General features: G+C 44.5%; 1 protein-coding gene across 1 annotated transcript in view; it reads right to left on the bottom strand.

The window, feature by feature from the left end:
• Window positions 1-9,630, bottom strand: part of SPAST (spastin) — a 106,535-nt gene extending 96,905 nt beyond the window's left edge. The window contains exon 1 of the mRNA XM_040429454.1: window positions 9,047-9,630. Coding sequence (XP_040285388.1) covers window positions 9,047-9,458 — 412 coding nt within the window. The 5' untranslated portion in view covers window positions 9,459-9,630. The remainder of the gene's footprint in view (window positions 1-9,046) is intronic.
• Between the last annotated feature and the right edge of the window lie 13,734 nt (window positions 9,631-23,364).

The raw sequence follows: 23,364 nt of genomic DNA, 5'->3' as shown, positions 1-23,364 counted from the left end.
AGCAGCACAGCAGTGGTCCTGTCCGTCCACTACACAATGGATGGAGCTATGCCGTTTTGGCACCGGAGCTACTCCCAAAAAGTTGCGAGGTGTCAGACCCCTGCCAATCTGATACCGATGGCCTATCCTAGGGGTAAGTCATTAACTGGTAAACCTTGGACAACCCCTTTAAAGTTAACTCCTATCCATACGATAGGGGATGGAACTAATGGATTGGTGGGGTGTCTTACTGCTACAACAGTCATTAATCCGGAGAACGGGGGTCCTGATCCTCCATCTTAATGGTGCAGCAGGTCGAGCACGCACCCATTTGGGCGAGTGCTCCAGCAGTCAGGCCCCCATCAATCAGTTAAAACTTGGCACAACCCTTTAAGGTTAAATAAAGACTGCTTTTCACATTTGAATGTAAAAAAGAACGGGAAAACCCCTCTAAATCCAGTATTTAACCTGACTAGCATTCTGTTCCTTTCCCTTTGGACGGCTATACAAGAGATTAGTCCGTTTTCCATTTGATCTCATATTTTGATGTCTAACCATGCAGCTTCAATTCACTGTAGGACAATGAGATCTGCTCCTAGTAGGAAACAAGACAGATGACAAGCAAGAAAGACCAATTGTACGGACAAAGACTCCCATTATACCGCTACATGCGCGTCAGCATGCATGAAATGCACATGAATTCAAATTTTACTCAAAAAGTAAAGCAAAAAACACTTAGCAATCTTCTGATTTATATGGTTCAAATAATCTGCATTTCTCTTTTTAGAGTCAGACTATCTTTTGTTCTGCAGATAAGCCATAAAAGACAATAAAACAGAGTGCGGTTGAGATACAAAGGAGGAAGATGGGCGGATAACACAGATGAGAGGCTTTCAGCAGGGCGCGGTGATCCAGGCCTGACGGCGGAGACATTCTCCCAAACTGGGCCTCAAAAGTCAATTTATGGAGCTTTGTCAGTAAAGCCCTAGAGAGGAGCGCCCACCACCCTTTCATCTGGACTGTCAGTATGGGAAACACAAGGCAAATCCTGCCACCCTCCGACTATATTCGAGCAGACAGCGCCTGTAGACACCTGAGCACCGGAGGAATCACTTATGCATCTCTAATCCCCATACAAGTCCATTTTACTGCACACATTTTATTACATCAGCCTTTATATATTAATATGCAAATTATCATAGAACTATATTGCATCATAAAAGAAGGGCAAATCAAAAGGGTGAATTTTTTTGGAAAAGTCATTTGTCTTGACAACGTCTTCAGCCTCATAAGTAATGTATGAGAAGATGCTTTCCACATGAGCAGGCTTCACGTTTACCACATTACTGGAGAGCACAGCACGGTAGGAACTCAAGTCAGAAGCTCAAGGCCTACCACGTCCTCCAGAAATGACCTAATGAGGTTTCAGTGCTTCCATCTGTGCCTCCTTTAACCCTATCCATTCTGTATCTGAAGGCTCAGGTACCGCTACATACATCCGCATACATATGCGGCACACTGCTCGTCTGCCTGGACGAGATGGTGTAGTTGATTATAATCCACTGGAGACCAGGACAGTACTTGTATACAGAGCAGTGGTGCTCAAGCTGTACCCGCTGCAGGGTGAGGGAGTACATAGGGCTAGGGCCTCTCAATGCCCCCCTAAGCTGGGCAGGACATCTCAGGACACACGCCAGAAGAGGCCCGTGTCCTGCACCACATTGCAGGATTTGCATTTAGTTTCTTTTGGCACCTTTGGGCAGCATGCTGTTGGGCTAATATGGGTTGGGGTCATTATTTTAACTGGGGGAGCACTATGGAGGACATTAGTATTACAAGCGGCACAATAAGGGGGTATTTTTTCTACTGGAACAAATTATGGGGGTTTTATTTCTACTAGGACAAATGATGGTGGAACATGATTAGTGGTATGGGCACTATAAGATCATTATTATCTCTAGGGCACAATGGGGGACATGTTTACTATTGGGGGAACTGTAGGAACATTGGGAGAAAATTATTACTACTGGTTAGACTTTTGGGAGCACTATTATTGGGGGGGGAGCATCCTGGTGCAGTATTAGCTTAGCACATCTGTTTATGTCAGACTATTACTGTCAGGGGCACTACTTGCTAGGTGCAATTGTTTTTGAGGGCACCTGGTAATAATTATTGGAGGGAACTGTTTCTGCAGTGTAGTACTGGGGAGCACGGCATACACAGTACTGGGGTGGCAGGATTGGATTTTGAGAAAGTACGTAGGATGGTAAAGTAGGAACCTAAGATGTCTGTGTGACAAACTCTGCAAAGACGAGATATGGCTGAAATAAGTCATCATGGCGGTCTGGTGCAAATGGAGAAGATGAGGAAAAAAAAACATGTATATCAGAGGAGACATCGCTGGATGTAATAGGTATGTGGCGCTGTATTCTCCTGTATGTTTGGTAGAGCAGAATATCATTTAAATAGTAATAGTCATCCATCACGCGGGGTTTAGTGATAGATGCCACTATTCTTTCTGATAAATCTGAAGGAACTGCTAACAGAGGTTTGGAACACAGTGTGAGAATAGCCTTATTTTTTCACATTTATCACTATCCAGTTTCTTGGTGGTACTCGGTTTGAACTAGGGGGTACTAGGGTCTAAAAAGGACCCTACAAAAACAGATACTTGGATCATATGCTGGCAAACACTTAGGGGTTTATTTATTAAAGACTGGCATTTTAGACGCCGGTCTTAACCCCTATAGCTGGCGGAGGATTGCCAAAGTTATGAAGAGGTGCAGGCCTCTACATAACTTCTGCGTTTCCAGTGCCAGTCTAAGAGTAGAAAACGACGAATGAGACGGGCCGGCCTATCCCCGCCCACTTTTTTAGACCTGGCGTGAGCAAAGAAAAGTTAGATTGCGGCGCAAATAACCTTTGAGCCGCAATCTACGCCAGAAACACACCCAATATAGGTGTATTCCTGGATAGTAAATAACCTTTATTCCCTACACCACCCAAGATGTGTTATAAGGCAGTCTAAAGAGATACAGTGAGCGGAATGTGGCCACAGAACCCCATGCCCTCACATGGCATAGGGCTAGTTGCCGCACTGGCTTTATTATACAGACTGCCCTGGAGTAAAAAGTACAGAGTACATGCAACATAGGCGGTAAGGCAGATTTTTCCCGTGGACGTGCAGTTACATTTGCAGCAGAATCGCATCACTACCTGGGGCGGATCTGATTGTGCTACTCGGCCTGCTTTTCTAGCAGCATCCCCCTAAATAAGTGACCCGTTTATCAAAAAGCTAATTCCAAACCCCTGCACAGAAATTCTGCAGAACAGAAATGGAGATGGTTTTAGGAGGGCAGATTTTATAGCTTCCAAACCCCATTCACACACCGTGTAAGAACTCAGCAGCATGCCCTATCTGTTGGGGAATAATCGTGGACTGTCACATGCAGATGTCTCCAATGGTTTTGTAATGATAACCCTTCTTTCATTTGATCAAGAGCGGACTATGAAATGAAAGCCGAACTGTGATTGGTCGATTTGACCAATAGAGTTTTTCTATTTCACAGTTCCATAAATCTCCCAGGTTCTCATACACTGACAGAGTAAAGAGACGTACAGCAGTATAAAGCGGTGCCAGGTTATCACACCACCCAGTGGTTTCTGACGAGGCTGCACAATATTGGTGCACGTTTATACATAAAGACTATTTTTACCTATTATTGCATTCTATTCATTTTGGGGTAAAAATTACTTTTTCAATTTTTTAGAAAACAAATTTCAAGTTTCTCCTCTACAGCTTAAAAGGGTATTCCGGTTGGCACAAGTTATCCCCTATCCTGTGTAGTACAGAGCTCGGCTATCTCCGGAAACCCCAAAAAAAAAAATAGCGGCCGAGCACATGTGCGACCAGCTGCTCCGGTCAGTTGAGGGGAGCTGCAAGGGGCCTGCAGGAGGTACAGATTCCCCATTCTCGTGATCGATGGGGGTTCCAGCAATAGGATCCCCACCGATCTTAGTTATCCCCTATTCTATGCATAGGGGATAACTTGTACCAACCGGAATACCCCTTTAACTTTCAGTCTATCTGCAGACTATTGCCTCTGCTTCACAGTAAATCAGTCAGAAAATCATGAGATCTTGATTTTTATTCTGATAAGAACCCGGTTAAGGGTCCATTCACACGTCCGCAAATGGGTCCGCATCCGTTCCGCAATTTTGCGGAACCATTCATTTTCTATGGGGACAGAATGGATGCGGACAGCACACAGTCTGCTGTCCACATCCGCATTTGCGGAGCAGGCCCCGATCTTAGGGTCTGCAGCTCCGCAAAAGATAGAACATGTCCTATTCTTGTCCGCAGCGGAGGACAAGAATAGGCATTTCTATAGGGGTGCCGGGCGGGTGTGTTACGGATCCGCAATTTGCAGGTCCGCAACACACCACGGATGTGTGAATGGGGCCTAAGGGTACGTTCAGAGTTGTGGTTGCCAGATCTGGCAGGAAACGGCCTTCCGGGGTTTACTGGACCCGGTATTTCCAGATTCTACCGTTTATCTCCAGAACCCATCGCCTATAATGGGATCTGACGGCTTTCTGGAATAAATGTTGGGTTTCTGACAGACAAATACTGCTGCCGTAACAAGCTACCGGGAGAGCTTTCCGGATTAGAACCGCAACTGTGAATACACCATTAAGGGTCCATTCACACATCTGTATGTGTTTTGTGGATCCGCAAAACACGAACACCGGCAATGTGCGTTCCGCATTTTGCAGACCGCACATCGCCGGAACTCACAGAAAACGCCTTTTCTTGTCTGCAATTGCGGACAAGAATAGGACAGGTTCTATTTTTTTGTGGAATGGAAGTGCGGATCCGCAAATGCGGACAGCACATTCCGGCCCCATTGAAAATGAATGGGTCCGCACCTGTTCTGCAAAATTGCGGAACGGATGCGGACCCATTTTACAGACTTGTTAATAAGCTGTTCAGCGATACGTGCTGTAGATCGAGCCATCGAACATTCTGCATCTACACTGACAGTGAAGGGTGAAGAGGAAAAACAACCGAAAAGTTTTAATAAAAAAACTATTGAAAAAAAATTATTCTTTTTTTTTGCCCACAATGTGTAGAATGCAGTTAAGCCACAAAAAGGTGTCTACACACAATTTTTTTTTATAAAGTGTCCACAGCCTGCCAGCTGACACAGAAGATTCATACTTACTTGCTCCACGACGCCCCCTGCACGCTTTACATCCGGCTGGCTATGGGCATGGTCACATGTTGATATGTTGCTTGAGACCACATCGCTGCTGAAGCCAGTCATTGGCTGGAACGGTGCATGTGACCATGTCCATAGCCAGCCGGATGTATACAGCATAGGGACTGGAAAAAAGAGAGTGAGGACCAGAGAAGCGTGGAGCAGGTAAGGATCAATCTTCTGTCTCAGGCTGCGGGCACTCGATAAAAAATAATTATTCACAGACAACCCCTGTAAGGGTAGGACTCCTCAAAGCAGCTGGTCGCAGTACCAATGGCCACATGATTTGGCGGTAAAAAAAAAAAAAAAGGGGTACATTGGCTGTCATGGGTGGGCACAGCTTGGCTGCATGCGGTTAGACCAGGGATGCTCATCCTGCGGCCCTCCAGCTGTTGCAAAACTACAGCTCCCAGCATACCCTAATAGCTGTAGGCTGTCCAGGCATGCTGGGAATGGTAGTTTTGCAACAGCTTGAGGGACGCAGGTTGGGCATTCCTGGGGTCAAACCCTTAAAGGGGTTTTCAAGGAATAAAGACTTTTTATGTAATGCCCACAGCCTGCCTCCATAAATAGAAGATAAATACCTGCTGCTGCCCGCTGCTCTAGTGCTCCACAATGGCTCACGCATGCCCATGTTCCAGTCCCTGGACTTCTTACATCCAGTCACATGCTCCACTGAAGCAAATAACTGGCTTCAGGAGTGATGTGTCACTTGTGGCCATGTCACTGCGGAAGCCACTTATTGGCTGCAGCAGAGCATGTGACAATGGCAATACGGCATGGATGCAAGCAGTCCGGGGATAGGAACACGGTGGCCATTGTGGAGCACTAGAGCAGCGGGCAGCAGCAGGTATTAATCTTCTATTTATGGAGGCAGGCTGTGGGCATTACACAAGGGTCATTATATCCGGAGAACCCCTTTAACTAATCTCCCACAGACTGCAGGTCATAGAAATAACATGGCTGTTGACCTATATCGTTCCTATGGAAACCAGGAGGAGTTGGGATCAACCGGAATCAGGTGCCCGAGGGGAACCAAAAATAAGAGAAAAGTTAGAATCCTCATTTCCTCCCAAAAGGAATTGTTGAGTCTATGGAGCGACTTAGCTTCTGTGCTGAAAACACAGACCGTGGTAAAAAAAACTGATGTGTGAATACGCACATTAAAATGAACACGTGGAGAACACGTATGTGGCGCACACCGACGTGTGAATGACCCACAGGATGAGCCCCGCATTATGTACTAAAGCTTGACAATGGACGCATCAAAGTTGATGTAAAACAAAGGGATGCAAAATATCAGAATATCTTAGGTCTTGAATTGTACAAAATGACGCAGCGGGCACATAAATTCCACGTATTTATCTGTAAGCGCCATTCATACCACACTATTATGTCTACGGGTAAATGGCTTATAGCACATCCTTAAAGGGGTTGGCGGAATGTCACCTCTCCTGACATGACACCAGTGCAAACCCCCTCCTGCTCCAGCACTGAAGCTCCGATCCATCCCGCCTCTGCAGCCATGGCGTCCCGTATACTACAGGACAGCTGCAACCAATCACTAGCCTCGGCAGTATATCGCACGTGGCCACAACAAGCCAGTTATTGGCTGCAGTACAAGGGACATCATGGCTGCAGTCATGTAATCAAATCGGTAGGATTGTAGGGAGAAGAAGGGGGGGGGGGGGGGGTGTTCAACCAGTGTTATTTTAACATCTTCCCTACCAGCTAACTTTTTTTTACTGAAGAAGCAGCAGCAATCTGCGGGGTGTTACGGAGGATCGGATGACGGGTCACATTGTAACCTAAGGGAGCAGCAACTGTTCATTCCTCACAATCCACGTGGGGAGAGATGCTGATCAGCCACCACTGAACTGAATCAGCACAAACCATAAGCCTGGACGGCCCTGATAAGCCTCGAGCCAGCGACACCAGCTGTGGTCACATGTCACTGGCACCGTCCAAGGCGCTCGGTGATACCCATGACAGCACAACACACACACACACATACAGTGAGCACGCTATCACCGATGTCACTGAATGGAGTGGGTACTAGGAGGTGTGATGTCACAGGTCACATGGGGTACATATCACGTATGCAGCAGAGTACTGACGTGAAGTACGAGGTATAACTTATAGCCTGTACCTCATATCAGTACACTGCTGTATATACTATATACCTGTACACACTGCATCTATTATACCTCACATACCAGTACACTGCTGTATATACTACTATATACCTGTACACACTGCATCTATTATACCTCACATACCAGTACACTGCTGTATATACTATATACCTGTACACACTGCATCTATTATACCTCACATACCAGTACACTGCTGTATATACTACTATATACCTGTACACACTGCATCTATTATACCTCACATACCAGTACACTGCTGTATATACTATATACCTGTACACACTGCATCTATTATACCTCACATACCAGTACACTGCTGTATATACTACTATATACCTGTACACACTGCATCTATTATACCTCACATACCAGTACACTGCTGTATATACTACTATATACCTGTACACACTGCATCTATTATACCTCACATACCAGTACACTGCTGTATATACTACTATATACCTGTACACACTGCATCTATTATACCTCACATACCAGTACACTGCTGTATATACTACTATATACCTGTACACACTGCATCTATTATACCTCACATACCAGTACACTGCTGTATATACTACTATATACCTGTACACACTGCATCTATTATACCTCACATACCAGTACACTGCTGTATATACTACTATATACCTGTACACACTGCATCTATTATACCTCACATACCAGTACACTGCTGTATATACTACTATATACCTGTACACACTGCATCTATTATACCTCACATACCAGTACACTGCTGTATATACTACTATATACCTGTACACACTGCATCTATTATACCTCACATACCAGTACACTGCTGTATATACTATATACCTGTACACACTGCATATATTATACCTCACATACCAGTACACTGCTGTATATACTACTATATATCTGTACACACTGCATCTATTATACCTCACATACCAGTACACTGCTGTATATACTACTATATACCTGTACACACTGCATCTATTAGGTTACTTTCACACTAGTGTTTTTACTGGATCCGGCAGGGCTCAGCAAAAATACTTCCGTTACTAGTAATACAACCATCTGCGTCCGTTACGAACGGATCCGGTTATATTATCTTTAACATTGCCAAGACGGATCCGTCATGAACTCCACTGAAAGTCAATAGAGGACTGATCCGTTTTCTATTGTGGTATGATTGTGTCAGAGAAAACGAATCTGTCCCCATTGACTTGCATTGGGGGTCATGACGGATCCGTCTTACTCCGCATCCCAGGACGGAAAGCTCTCCAGTGCGAGAACGGAATGCATTTTGGAGCATTCTGTTCTGTTCAGTTTTGTCCTTATTGACAATGAATGGGGACAAAACTGAAGCGGTTTATTTTTCCGGTATTGAGCCCCTATGACGGATCTCAATACTGGAAAACTAAAACACTAATGTGAAAGTAGCCTAATACCTCACGTATCAGTACACTGCTGTATATACTTCATATCTGTACACAGCAGGTATTTTACCATATAATACATGCAGTGTGTACAGATATATACATGGAGGGAATAGCCCATTCTACTCCATTTACCCAGTCCATTCTAGCGACTAACGTGATGTCACCATGCAAAGAAAGCTGGGCCGCTGTGACGTCAGCCAGCAGTATGACGTAGCGTCCTCACCTTTCTCCTGCTCGTCTATACGGAGGGCCATAGAGATGTAGTGGAAGGCCTGCTGGTGATATCCCCGCACCACCTCCGGCTCCTGCGGCCTGTCCGGCGTAACAGCCCGGGCGCTGCGCTCGCTGAGTGTCCGGGAAGCGGCGAGCTTTTTGTCCGCCATGACCCTACGGGAGAGGCGGTCACAGCACCAGGCGAAGAGCAGGCCGAGCTGGAAGGCGATAAACCGGAGCAGCGAGAAGGCAGCGAGCAGGGGATAGGAGAACACGAAGAGGTTCCGCTTATGAAGAGAAGGAGGTGGAGCGCCCGGTACCGGAGACGCCGAACGAGAGGGCGGTGCTGGAGGCCCGGGACCTGTGTTTGCCGCTGGGGTCGCCGGTTTCTTCTTGTGTCCTCTTCCACCCGGAGAATTCATTCACAGAGCCCGCAGCCGCCGCCATAACACCGGGCTCAGCGCCCGACGACAGCTCCTCCCATTACCCGCCAGCCTGACTCGCTCGCTGACACTTGACCACGCCCACTCCGCGACGTTTTCCCCTCTCTCTCTCCTCCCAGTCCGCAAGCCTCCATTAGCAGTCGGTAGAGCCAGGCGCTTACACAAATCAAGAACGAATTGGCCACGCCCTCGTAGCGTACGATTGGGCGATTCTCCTCACTCCTCTCGTCTGAAAGGCGCTTTCTCTGTGATTATTCACGCCCTGTGGTGGAGGCCACGCCCAGCGCCAAAGTATGTATGTAAAGAGCTGTGAGCTGTGGCTTGTTTGCCATAGAAACCGCCTATTAGGGGCGTGTCCTTTTCTGTCATATTTCGGTGTAGTACACAAAGCTTTCATTCAGGGGGGAGTACAAGTCATATAACCAAATGTGGGGCTGCACAGGTGCCAGGGGTTTAACCCCTTCTACCCCAGAGGTTTTTTCATTATTGAGTTTTCGTTTTGCACGAAGCCATAACATTTTTATTTTTCCATTCACATAGCCATATGAGGGTTTGTTTTTTTGCAGGACAAGTTGTACTTTCCAATGCCACCATTTAATTCCAAATGGGGTGGTATTAGAAAAGAAAAAAAAAAAAAAATTCCACCACAGTTTAACGTGTTTTTTTATTTACGACGTTCTGTATACAATAAAACTGACCGGTTACTTTCATTCTCCAGGTCAGTAGGAATCCAGCGATACCTTATGTGACTGATACCACCCCTCGTGCCCACTTGACGTCACCTACGTCGAGCTCACGAGACGCGGTATAGTCACGGGTTACCAAAAACGCAACGTTACGCCCTCCAGAGGAGCAGGTAAGGTCAGGTTGGTACAGTTTACACAGACACCTGTCCATGCGGGGTGAGAGAGGCCAAAGGGTGAGAGCCTTTTCACTGCCGCCGTGAAACAGCGCCTTCTCGGGTAATCTGCCACCAGCTTCTCGTTTGATATAAGCCCGGTCCGTTAACAGGATTATATAGGGTGAGAAACCAACCCGCGGTAGAATATAACTAGGCCGAAACACGGACGTGGGGATTCGTGATCGAGATACAAGACAGCACAAGATTAAATGATATATCTAATCGCCTTAAGGGCACACTAGATATAACACTATACACACAGAATATATACAGCGGTCTGAGGTTACAGATACAGGTGATATAGGTACAACAGGGTTAAGCAGTGTAAAAGTCAGTTACCGGGTAGATGAAAGTTCCTTGGGGTTATGATGGTGGAATAGTCCTTGTCTGATGTCAGCGGTTTCCAGGTCTCTCCACATACATTTTCACGATGTGACCCCCTTTCAGAAAATACCCCACCCGCTGGCTTGCATGGGCTTATGACCTGTAGCCGGCAGCTCCCTTCCCCGCCTATGGGTAGGGTCCACTCCTTCTTTGGTGCTGGCAAAAAATTACCCATAAACCCCCTTAGGGCTCATAGCCCCAGACCAGAATGTCACAGGAAGATGGTTCTGGGCCCAATTGATCCGCCTGGGTTCTGGCTACAACTAGCATGGTACAGTTATTTGGTTTCTGTGGGGAGATATGTATATCTCCCCTCCCTGGCATCCAAGCATCAAGCCAGGACCACGTGGATGTTTGGCTTTGCCCCAGCATCGCAAAAAGATAACCGAATTATGCCTGGGATGGACGAACGATTCATAATTCCTTATGAAATGTAGGTGCCAACATGTCTGGGAGGTATCAGCAAGGGCTGAGACCTCCTGCTGGGGTTTTTCCTGCAGGATTAGCTTGCCTCCAACCTGTCTGGTTGAGGTGTGACTATATCACCTGGGGCCTCCTTGAAACCTGGAACCTTGGGGCTTCCTCCCTTGCTAGCTGACAGCAGATGGCTGGGGGTGAGACCATATTTTGCATGTACACTGACTGTGTACATGCCAAAAGGTGAATCAAGTGACAATCAGGGCTGCCAATAAATGATAATCCATATTCCTCACACCTTATATGTGCAGTTTTTCTTGCATGTTGATACTGCTAAAAACTTTTGTAGTTATGTGTACGGAGCTCTGTGAGGGCTCATTTTTTTCAGGGATATCTGTACTTTTAATTGATACCATTCTGGGGTGTGTATGATACATCAAATCTGCCATTTTTGGTACCTCGGAACAAAGCAGAGTTCGGTTTCAAGTTTTAAAGTGGTTATCCACTTTAAAAATCAACTACCGAAGTTATTAAACAAAGTCACTCACGCACGACTTCGCAAATAACTTACTTCCGCTTATCAGAGCCCATACATTCTAATATGAATGAAGCGACTTCCGGTATAACATCTGAAGTTCGCTTCTCTCATCACTAGAGAGCACGGCTGGTGGAACAGTGAGCTGACGGCTTCACCGTTGCATTCAACTGTACCTACGTCATCAGGACCAAGATACAGTTCAAATCGAAACACATTCAGGGTCGGGACAAGGTATTTTGGTGCCTTTGGCAGATTAGGCAAATGTCACCCCCTTTGTAGAATTCAAATCTACCTAACTTGCTAATAAAATGAATTTTAAAACCCTGTAAGGACGCCTTCACACACTGCAGATTTTGTTGCATTAAAATTCCATGTGTGAGGATTTTCTCTGGTAGGCAGTGTAAACGGACGCAGTACAGAGGCAAAACAAGTTCGTAAATCAAAATGTCAGTGTTTATTCACACAAAAGGCAAAAGAAAAATGACTCATTACAGTCTTGGTGTTAATTCACACAATGAAAAGTCCATAGAACAGACACGTCACCTTGCTAGCCGTTTTATCCTCGGCAGTCCACAGCAGGCTTTAGAGGACCTGTTTCCCAGCATACAGCCCTCATGTGGCTCTCAACGTTCCAGCACAGCACCATGCTTCAGATCCCAAAACAGACTCAGCTGATGAGCCCAGCTGCCTATTTAAAGGACAGCCAGTTGCTGCCAAAACCCGGACGGGCACTTAAACTCCGGTCCGGTATTTGATCTCACCTGGCTGGAAATCAGCCCAGCCGCCCATGTTGGGAGGAAAATACCTGCCTTCCCAAACAATACCCCTTGCTGTGTCACATACATCCCCCCCCCCCCTTTGTTCAACCTTGAGGGATTGAACACACACCAGACAGCATACCCAGGACAGGGCATCCGCGTTTCCCTGTAACCGGCCTGCCCTGTGTTCTACTGTAAACTTAAAGTTTTGCAAGGACAAGAACCATCTGGTGACCAGAGCATTCCTCTTTGGCCTGGCTCATCCTCTTGAGGGGAGTGGTCGGTCACCAGACGGAACTTTCTCCCCAACAGATAATAGCGGAGAGACTCGAGTGCCCACTTGATGGCCAGGCATTCTCTCTCTCTCTCCACTATACTGTACCGGGTCTCGGCTGGAGTGAGCTTACAGCTGAGGAAGACAACGGGATGCTCCTCCCCGTTGACTTCCTGAGACAGTACAGCACAAAGGCCTACTTCGGAGGCATCGGTCTGCAGTATAAACTCCCTTTTGAAGTCGGGAGTCACCAAAACCGGGGACCCACACAGGGCCGACTTCAAAGCGGAGAAAGCATCTTCCGCCTGGTCATTCCAGCGGACCATCACAGACTTCCGTCCCTTCAAGAGCCCAGTCAATGGAGCTGCTAAAGTGGCAAAATGGGGAACGAACCTCATAATAGCCCACCATTCCCAGGAACGACTTAACTTGCCTAGAGGTGACAGGTCGGGGCCAATTCCTTATAGCCTCTATATTGTTTACTTGGGGTTTGATGACTCCACGCCCAATGACATACCCTACGTATTTAGTCTCCTCTAACCCTATCGCACATTTCTTTAGGTTAGCTGTTAGTCCCGCCTTTCGAAGGGAGTCCACTACGGCCTGTACTTTGGGCTGGTGACTTTCCCAATAAGTACTGTGAATGACAATATCATCCAGATAAGCCGAGGTGTACCGCCGATGTGGACAAAGCACAATGTCCATTAGACGTTGAAAAGTGGCAGGGGCGCCATGCAGACCGAAGGGTAACACCTTATATATTGGTACAGACCCTCTGGTGTAATGAAGGCAGTTTTCTCTTTGGCAGCCTCCGTCAAGGGTACCTGTCAGTAAGTACCCTTTGGTGCAGTCCAAAACAGATAAATACCGGGCTTGGCCTAACTTTTCAATAAGCTCATCCACCCGAGACATGAGATATGCATCGAATTTAGATATTTCGTTCAGCTTACAAAAATTGTTACAAAACCGTAACGTCCCGTCCGGCTTGGGAATTAAGACTATAGGACTGGCCCACTCACTTTTAGACTCTTTGAAGACGTCTAGCCGCAGCAGGAGCTGCACTTCCTCCGAGATGGCTTGTCACCGAGCCTCGGGTATCCGATATGGCTTTAACCGGACTTTTGCCTGAGGCTCAGTGACAATGTCATGCTGGATTGCGTAAGTGCATCCAAGGTCCGAGAACACATCCGTGTTCCAACTAACGAACTCCCTGGTCTCCTGAGCCTGTTTAGAGGAGAGGCTGTCAGCAAATTTTACTGTGGCAACCGCTTCCCTTGCATCAGACATAGGAGCAGGAAACTCTTCCCCTAGAAAATCCGGCCGCGGGCTGTCTTCAGTACAGGTCTCCCTATCTTTCCAAGGTTTAAGTAAGGCCTCTTTCACACTTGCGTTGTCCGGATCCGTCGTGCACTCCATTTGCCGGAAGTGCCCGCCGGATCCGTCGGATCCGTAACACCGCAAGTGAACTGAAAGCATTTGAAGATGGATCCGTCTTCAAAATGCGTTCAGTGTTACTATGGCACCCAGGACGCTATTAAAGTCCTGGTTGCCTTAGTAGTAGTGGGGAGCGGGGGAGCAGTATACTTACCGTCCGTGCGGCTCCCGGGGCGCTCCAGAATGACGTCAGAGCGCCCCATGCGCATGGATGACGTGATCCATGCGACACGTCATCCATGCGTGTGGGGCGCCCTGACGTCACTCTGAAGCGCCCTGGGAGCCGCACGGACGGTAAGTATACTGCTCCCCCGCTCCCCACTACACTTTATCATGGCAAACAGGACTTTAGCGTCCTGGCAGCCATGGTAACCATTCAGAAAAAGCTAAACGTCGGATCCGGTAATGTGCCGAAACGACGTTTAGCTTAAGGCCGGATCCGGATTAATGCCTTGCGGCAAGTGTTCAGGATTTTTGACCGGAGCAAAAAGCGCAGCATGCTGCGGTATTTTCTCCGGCCAAAAAAAACGTTCCGGTCCGGAACTGAAGACATCCTGATGCATCCTGAACGGATTTCTCTCCATTCAGAATGCATGGGGATAATCCTGATCAGGATTCTTCCGGCATAGAGCCTCGACGACGAAACTCTATGCCGGAAAAGAACAACGCAAGTGTGAAAGAGCCCTTACCCGCAGTTAGCTTAGATATGTTAGCTATAGATTTTGGGAGGGTAGATATATTTGTTCCCTTTCCTATCGATGCTCTCAGGGCTTGTTTCAGTTGTAGATAAAAGAAGGTCAAGTCTCTATTTCCAATTCCACAAAGATTTATAAGATCTAAATATGCAATTATATCTCTCTCCTTCCAGATTCCATTTTTCACCCAGGCTTCTTGTTGAATTGACTTTAGTTCTCTAAGATAAGTATTGTCCCACGATAGAGTATCCATGTGTACTCCCATCTTGGGCCACATATCTCTAACCTCCTTCCAAATTTTGGTCCATAACACAAATAGTGGTATTTTATTGGTTTGCTGTTGTGACAGTATGTCGGCTTCCAGCAGTTGGAAAATGCTATAATTATTTAGATTTTTATTAATCCCTTCTACCATGGCTTTGTTTCTTTTTGAGTTGCTCCAGTTTATCATATTTCTAATATGGCCGGAAAAAAATAGAGTTCCAAGTCTGGAACCGATAGTCCACCCTCTTTCTCTCGGATATTCAAAATTTGAGCTCTTATTCTAGTTTTTTTCCCCCGCCATATCAGATCCATCAATAGGGAGACTATCCTTTTAAGGATACTCTTAGGGATTATTGCAGGCGCATTGCACATAATGTAGTTCAAAGAGGGTAAAATACACCTTTTCACCAGTGAAATGCGACCTGCCTTTGATACATGTATTTTTTTTCAATACTTCTACTTTTTTCTTTATTTCCTGAATTTTAGGAAGCACATTTAAATGCAGGTAGTCCTTAGAATAAGGGGTAATATGAATGCCTAGACATTTTACTGGTTCGTCAATTTTCTTCATTTCCAGTTGACCCGGTCTTAAGTTGTTTAGAGGATCAATTGGGATACAGGCCGATACAGGCCGATTTAGCCCAATTTATTTGAAGTCCAGCATATTTGCTATAATCGTCAAATATCTGGAAAATCCTCGGAAGTGAACCATGTGAACCCACAAACAGCATAATATCGTCTGCATATAGGGCGATCTTATCTTCATAGGATCCATACCTGAACCCCACAATCTCCCTATCTTGCCTAATCATGTCCGCTAAGGGTTCCATAGCTATGGGAAACAGCAGGGGGGGAAAGTGGGCAGCCCTGCCTGACACCCCTGCCAATGGGTATATTTTCAGAATACTCTCCGTTCAGTATCACTCTTGCAGATATTTCAGTGTATAATAGTTTAACCCAAGACACAAATATATCACCGACTCCCATTTTTTAAATGTTGCCATTAGAAAGCTTTTGAGGCCTCTAAGGTTAAAATCATACGCTCACCACTATTTGTAGGTTCCATTTGGGTATTTACAAAATATCTAATAATATTTTCAATTGTTGTTTTTCCCGACATGAATCCCATCTGATCCTCGTGTACAAGAGCCAGCAACACCTCCCTCAGCCTCGCCGCCAGTATTCTTGCTAATAACTTATCAGTATTGATCAGTGAAATGGGGCGATATAAGTCTAGAAGGGTTGGATTTTTCCCAGGTTTTAAAATTAGAGTAATTAGGGCTTCCCTCAAGGAGTCTGGTAATTTCACTGACTCTCTCGAGGCCGCCCACATTTTGAGCAATTTCGGGATCAGTATTTCTCTGTATTGGGAGTAGACTTCAAACTGAATACCATCTGTGCCTGGGGTTTTATTCTTGGTTATCTTTAATAATGTATTGTCCACCTCTACTGGGTCTAAAGGAATTTCCAGCCTATCCCTTTGGTCTGTAGTTAATGTGGTAGTAGTGATTTTATCCAGAAATTGTTGTATTTCAAGGGTATTCTTCTTAATTTTACTACAATATATGATCTTAAAATACTCTTTGAGGAAATCTATCTTTGTCGCTTGTTCCACAATGTTATGTCCAGATTGTCCTGATATTTTTATTGTGTTTCCGCTGCAGCGATTGTCAAGTATTTTAACATTGTATTGTAACATTGTATTTTAAGATATTGTGCCATATTAAATATTGTGTAACAACACTATTATCATTGCTCTATTTCAATGCGAGGGAGTGCCAGTCTCATATTATATACTTGTTATGTCCAGATTGTCCTGATATTTTTATTGTGTTTCCGCTGCAGCGATTGTCAAGTATTTTAACATTGTATTGTAACATTGTATTTTAAGATATTGTGCCATATTAAATATTGTGTAACAACACTATTATCATTGCTCTATTTCAATGCGAGGGAGTGCCAGTCTCATATTATATACTTGTTATGTCCAGATTGTCCTGATATTTTTATTGTGTTTCCGCTGCAGCGATTGTCAAGTATTTTAACATTGTATTGTAACATTGTATTTTAAGATATTGTGCCATATTAAATATTGTGTAATAACACTATTATCATTGCTCTATTTCAATGCGAGGGAGTGCCAGTCTCATATTATATACTTGTTATGTCCAGATTTATCTGCCAAACAATGTATTCCTATTTATCTGGGTTGCTACCAGCGCGGCTAACTTTTTACCAGGTACAGTATGTGCGCATGAATATAGTTGTCTCTCACAAAGTTCTCTTTTTGTTGTTCCGCCATCAAGAACAGTTCATCTTCCATTCTAGTAACTTTATCTAACCATTCTTTATAGTTTTGCTCTGTAGGATTTTCAATATATATTTTTTCAAATCTTTCCGCTTCGTGTTCTCATTCTAATGTTTTTACCCCTTAATTTTTTTTTTTGGGTATTACCGTGTATTTTATAATAATCCCTCTAATGAAGGCCTTTGCGGCCTCCCATGCCATACTACTTTCCGCTGAGCCCTCATTTATAAGTAAATATTCCTTAAAGAGGACCTTTCACCGATTCTTACCCTATGAACTAACTATACAGACATGTGGAGCGGCACCCGGGGATCTCACTGCACTTACTATTATCCCCGGGCGCCGCTCCGTTCTCCTGCTATGTCCTCCGGTATCTCCGTTCCCTAAGTTATGGTAGGCGGAGTCTGCTCTAGCGCTGGCCAATCGCATTGCAGAGCTCACAGCTTGGGAGAAAATAACCTCCCAGGCTGTGAGCTCTGAGCTGCGATTGGCCAGCGCTAGAGCAGACTCCGCCTACCAGAACTTAGGGACTGGAATCTCCGCCTACTATAACTTAGTGAGCGGAGATACCGGAGGGCATAACGGGAGAACGGAGCGGCGCCCGGGGATAATAGTAAGTGCAGTGAGATCCCCGGGTGCCGCTCCACATGTCTGTATAGTTAGTTCATAGGGTAATAATCGGTGAAAGGTCCTCTTTAATCTCTTTCAAAATTTTATCATGTGCCCCCATTATATTTATCCACCCTGTATTTATATTCATACCTCTTATCCTTTTCCTACCACCCATTTTCGTGTTTATAATAATGGGATTGTGATCTGAGATCCCTCGTTGTACGTATTTTACTCGTTCAATATCTAGTGAACCTTTATTATTACTAAAAACGAAGTCAATTCGTGATAAACTTTTGTGCGTTTTAGAGAAACAGGAATATTTCCTTGTTTTTGGGTGCATTACCCTCCAAATATCAATCCACCCTAGTTCTTGTGTGGTGCTTTTTAGTTTAGAACCCGTGCATTTTCCTTGAGTGTTCCCTATTCTACATCTATCTATTTTCCCATCCATTATGTTATTAAAAACACCAACAGTGATTTATCCCCTGCCTTAAGCAAAAAGTCATGAATTTTTAGTAAAGTGTCTATTTTAAAAGGAGGCGGTATATAAACATTTGCTATTATCCATGCTCTGTCTTCTGATAAACAGTCCATAAGAATATAGCGACCTTCTTTATCTACAACCGTTTTTACTATTTTGATGTCGATATCCCGATGTATTAATATGCTCACTCCCCTCGCATAAGATCAAAAAACAGAGTGGAAGGAGTGCTGCATCCATGTTCTGGTCATCTACCCCACTGTCTCGTCTATCAAGTGAGTTTCTTGCAAACAAACTATAGCGGGGAGGAATCTTTGTATTGCATCAAACACAGCTACCCTTTTTATACCCCTACTAAAACCCCTAATGTACCATGAAATTATCCTCATAAAAACCTATAGTATTATCCAGCTCCCACCTTCTTTCTAATAGTCCAAGGGGGGGTGGGAGAGGGCGAAGGGGGATCACAAGGGTCGAGAAGGAGGGAGAGAAAAAAAATGTTTTTTGTACTTTAAAGCACATCTTTAATGGTTTTGCCTTGTGCTCTGAACAAGCCCAGTAACCTCCATCTTTAAGTGTATGCGTGCGGTTTGCGTTACCGTGTATTTGCTATAAGTGTGGCCTGTGCTACTGTGAGCCTGCTTGCGAGTGGGGTGCTATGGGGTTTTCTATGAGCCCCTAATTAATTGGTATATTCATTTAAATGTCATAGATGGTGGCAGCGTGTTGGGGTGCATGAAAGGCTGTGTCGGGGTGTGATCTAGGTTCAATCTCAGGCCTGTATGCAGGGGCACGAGAGATGCGTGAAATAGATCGACCCTTGGCAGTCGCACCCAGGTCACATGACAGGGCGGTTCCCGTACGTGACGAGCCTCAGCTCAGGACTGAAATGGCTGTAAACAAGGTAGTCTCTAAAAGGGAACCTGTCATCAGCTTTATGCTCCCCTCATTCAGAGCAGCATAAAGTAGAGACAGACTGCTGATTTCAGGGGTGTGTCACTTGAGAGCTAAAAGTAAGTGGTTGCGGAGAACCAGCATCATAATCATTGCAGCTCGGACCTGGAGAAGAGTAAAATCTACCTGAGAAGAGTCAGTTATTCATAAGCTCCTGCTCTCGCCACCCATCTGCTTATGATTTGTCTTATCCTTACTTTTCTCCCTACAAGAGAACTGACAATCATCAGCAGATGGGTGGGGAGTGCAGGAGATTATGAATAACCATGACTCTTCTCAAGTAGATTTGACTCTTTTCAAGGTCTGTGCTGCAATGATTCTCGACAACCACTTACTTTTAGCTCATGAGTGACACACCGCTAAAATCAGCATGTCTGTCACTACTTTAGGCTGTCCTAGGTGAGTTCAGCATTAAATTGATGACCTTTCCTTTAACTTCATTCCCTGTGAAAAGTGATTTGTGGTGTTTCCAAAACAAAGTCACATAGATCCTTATCCTTACTCAAGGTTCCGCAACAGGTATCCAAAATTTTTCTGACCTCTATATGTTTAACATCAATGGTGCCAATGATGCACGTCACATCTTCTGTTTCTATACATACTGTTCTGTCCTCAGATCTAAATCTAGTTATTTCTGTGTGTTTATCAGTTTAGACATTGCTATTACCTGTGTTGTATTCCATCTGCATTATATTGTATGGTAACAGCACCATCTACTGGTGAGTTTAGTGTATTTCGTTTAGCCTCAAGTTCCCAAAGCATAGGAGCACAATTAATGGTGAGGACGCGATGACGTGACGGTTTGTCCGCCTTGGAGGGGTGAGAGCGCTGTGTGCCAGTGCCGCCCCCCCCCCCCTTGTCGGAATATTTATGCTGTCTCCGATTGACAGTCTATATTATTTATGTGAATAAATTAAAATCTGTAATGAAGGAGATTCTAATTTATTATCATAAATATCAAGCTAAAACAAGCTCGTGATCTGCGTTGAATTGAAGACAAAACCCAGTTACAGACAAAATATATATGTAATTATTAATTGTTATTAATACAATTTTTAGTGCGAAATAATATATAATAAAATTGGTGACAATTGAAATTCAATCAATGATATGCAAAATAGTGAGAAAGTCAAAAATAATTGAGAATATATATATATACACAATTATGCCTTATTATAATGATATCCCTCAATTATATTTTAAATCAATTTAATACTTGATTTCTCTCAGCCGACAAATGTCTGATTAAACCCAAATCTGGTTTATCTTTTATCTATACAGATATATATATATATATATATATATATATATATATATATATATAAAATGAAATCCGCAGCACATCCAAGTAGTGAAGAAGTAAAACAAGCAGAAAAATCCCATTGAGAGGATTGAAACGTTGCATGCCTAGTGATTAAAGCTTCTTTTACTTCTTCACTACTTGGATGTGCTGCGGATTTAATTATTTCTACATATTTTGGAGGTGGATCGCCTACTCAGCCGCTGGCACTCCGACTGTACTACACAGATAGTGGTGCTGCCCACATTCCTTGTTCTATATATATATATATATATATATATATATAAAATCAACCATACCGGTCTAGAACTGAATTCAATTCCTTGGAGATAATACCGTGTTTTCACCAGTATATTTTCAATTTCCCTGTATTGGATTAATTTTCAGGATGATGCTGCAGGTACACCCCAATCTTATTCCAAAACAGATACTATACACAAGGTATGGTTAATTGAATATATATAGATATGTATTATATTAATTAATTATCCTATAAAATATAGGTAAGGTTATACTACAGGGTGGGCCATTTATATGGATACACCTTAATAAAATGGGAATGGTTGGTGATATTAACTTCCTGTTTGTGGCACATTAGTATATGTGAGGGGGGGAAACTTTTCAAGATGGGTGGTGACCATGGCGGCCATTTTGAAGTCGGCCATTTTGAATCCAACTTTTGTTTTTTCAATAGGAAGAGGGTCATGTGATACATCAAACTTATTGGGAATTTCACACGAAAAACAATGGTGTGCTTGGTTTTAACATAACTTTATTCTTTCATGAGTTATTTACAAGTTTCTCTTTGTTTACAGCCATTGACATGTCGCGAAGGTTAACACGCATAGGCGTGCGCAGCCTATTGCATTAGGGTGTGCACCCTAAAGCACAAACACACACGCCGCGCGCGTGTGTGTATGTTTGTATATATATATATTATATCCACAGATCCTCCATAAGGATCCATTCACACGTCCGTAAGTGTTTTGCGGATCCGCAAAACACGGACACCTGCAATGTGCGATCCGCAATTTGCGGATCCGCACATCACAGACACTATAATAGAAAATGCCTTTTCTGGCCCGCAATTGCAGACAAGAATAGGACATGTTCTATTTTTTCCAGGAACGAAATTGCGGATCCCGAAAAAACGGATCCCGAAAATGCGGATGCGGATCCAGGAAATGTGGATTTGCATCTGTTCCAGCCCCATTGAAAGTGAATGGGTCTGCAAATTGCGGAATGAATGCGGACCCAAATTACGGACGTGTAAATGGACCCCAGTGTGTAAATTTTTATTGTACTAACCTAATACTTAAAAGACAAGCTTTCAAGAGTTTTCCTTTCTTCCTCGGTACGTTTGAGTATTCAGAAACAATCTAGTTCTAAGGGTGGGTTCACATCTGTGTTATGCCATTCCGTTATATTCTGTTTTAAACGGAATATAACGGAATGGCCAGATGGAATTCAAAACGGAAACCTTTAAGAGGCATTCCTTTTTGCTCTGTCCTAATAGAAGTTTATGAGAAAGCATAACGGATTCGTCTGGGTCCTGTCGACAGGACTTTCTTTTCCGTCTTGCATAACGGGAACCAGATTGATCCGTTTTGATTCCTATAGACTTCTATGAGGACGGAGAGCAAACAGAAAGCCTCCTGCAGAGTCTGCACTGTACGAGAGAGATAGCAGTGGCTGTGAAGGGGAAAGTTCCAGAGCACACAATGACAGCCCCAGAGTCTTTCTGCTGCCTGACCAACCATATGCTACCACAGCGCCAGCCTGCAGGACATGAGAGAGGCCTGGGGTCCACATTACAGCACCACTACATTTACATTTATTTATAATCAAAAAGCATCATACATAACAAAAAAAAAATTTTTTTTAACTGAATTACATTTATAATAAAACAATTTACTTACAAAAGAAGCTATTCAGTCGTCTGCTGTGCCGTCCTCTGCTTGCTTCCACGGATTCTTTGCCCTCCTTTCTGTTTCTCCTCAGTGCGCAGGCGTACTGTTAAGGGGGACCTGTGGATGACACACTGTTATGGGGGACCTCTGGATGACACACTGTTATGGGGAACCTCTGGATGACACACTGTTATGGGGGACCTCTGGATGACACACTGTTATGGGGGACCTCTGGATGACACACTGTTATGGGGGACCTCTGGATGACACACTGTTATGGGCATCTGTGGATGACACACTGTTATGGGGGCATCTGGGGATGACACACTGTTATGGGCATCTGTGGATGACACACTGTTATGGGTATCTGTGGATGATACACTCTTATGGGCATCTGTGGATGACACACTGTTATGAGGCATCTGTGGATGACACTGTTATGAGGCATCTGTGGATGACACTGTTATGGGGGCATCTGTGGATGACACACTGTTATTAACAGTGCGTCATCCACAGATCCCCCCCATAACAGTGTCATCCACAGACCCCCCATAAAAGGTGACATATTCCACACAGATGCCCCATAACATTATCATCCACAGATCCCCCCGCCATAACAGTGTCATATTCCACAGATGCCCCCATAACAGTGTGT

The sequence above is a fragment of the Bufo bufo genome, chromosome 4 (genome assembly GCF_905171765.1).
Source record: "Bufo bufo chromosome 4, aBufBuf1.1, whole genome shotgun sequence".
Taxonomy (NCBI): domain Eukaryota; kingdom Metazoa; phylum Chordata; class Amphibia; order Anura; family Bufonidae; genus Bufo; species Bufo bufo.
Note: the sequence above shows the minus strand (reverse complement) of the source record. Positions and strands in the feature narration are given on the sequence as shown.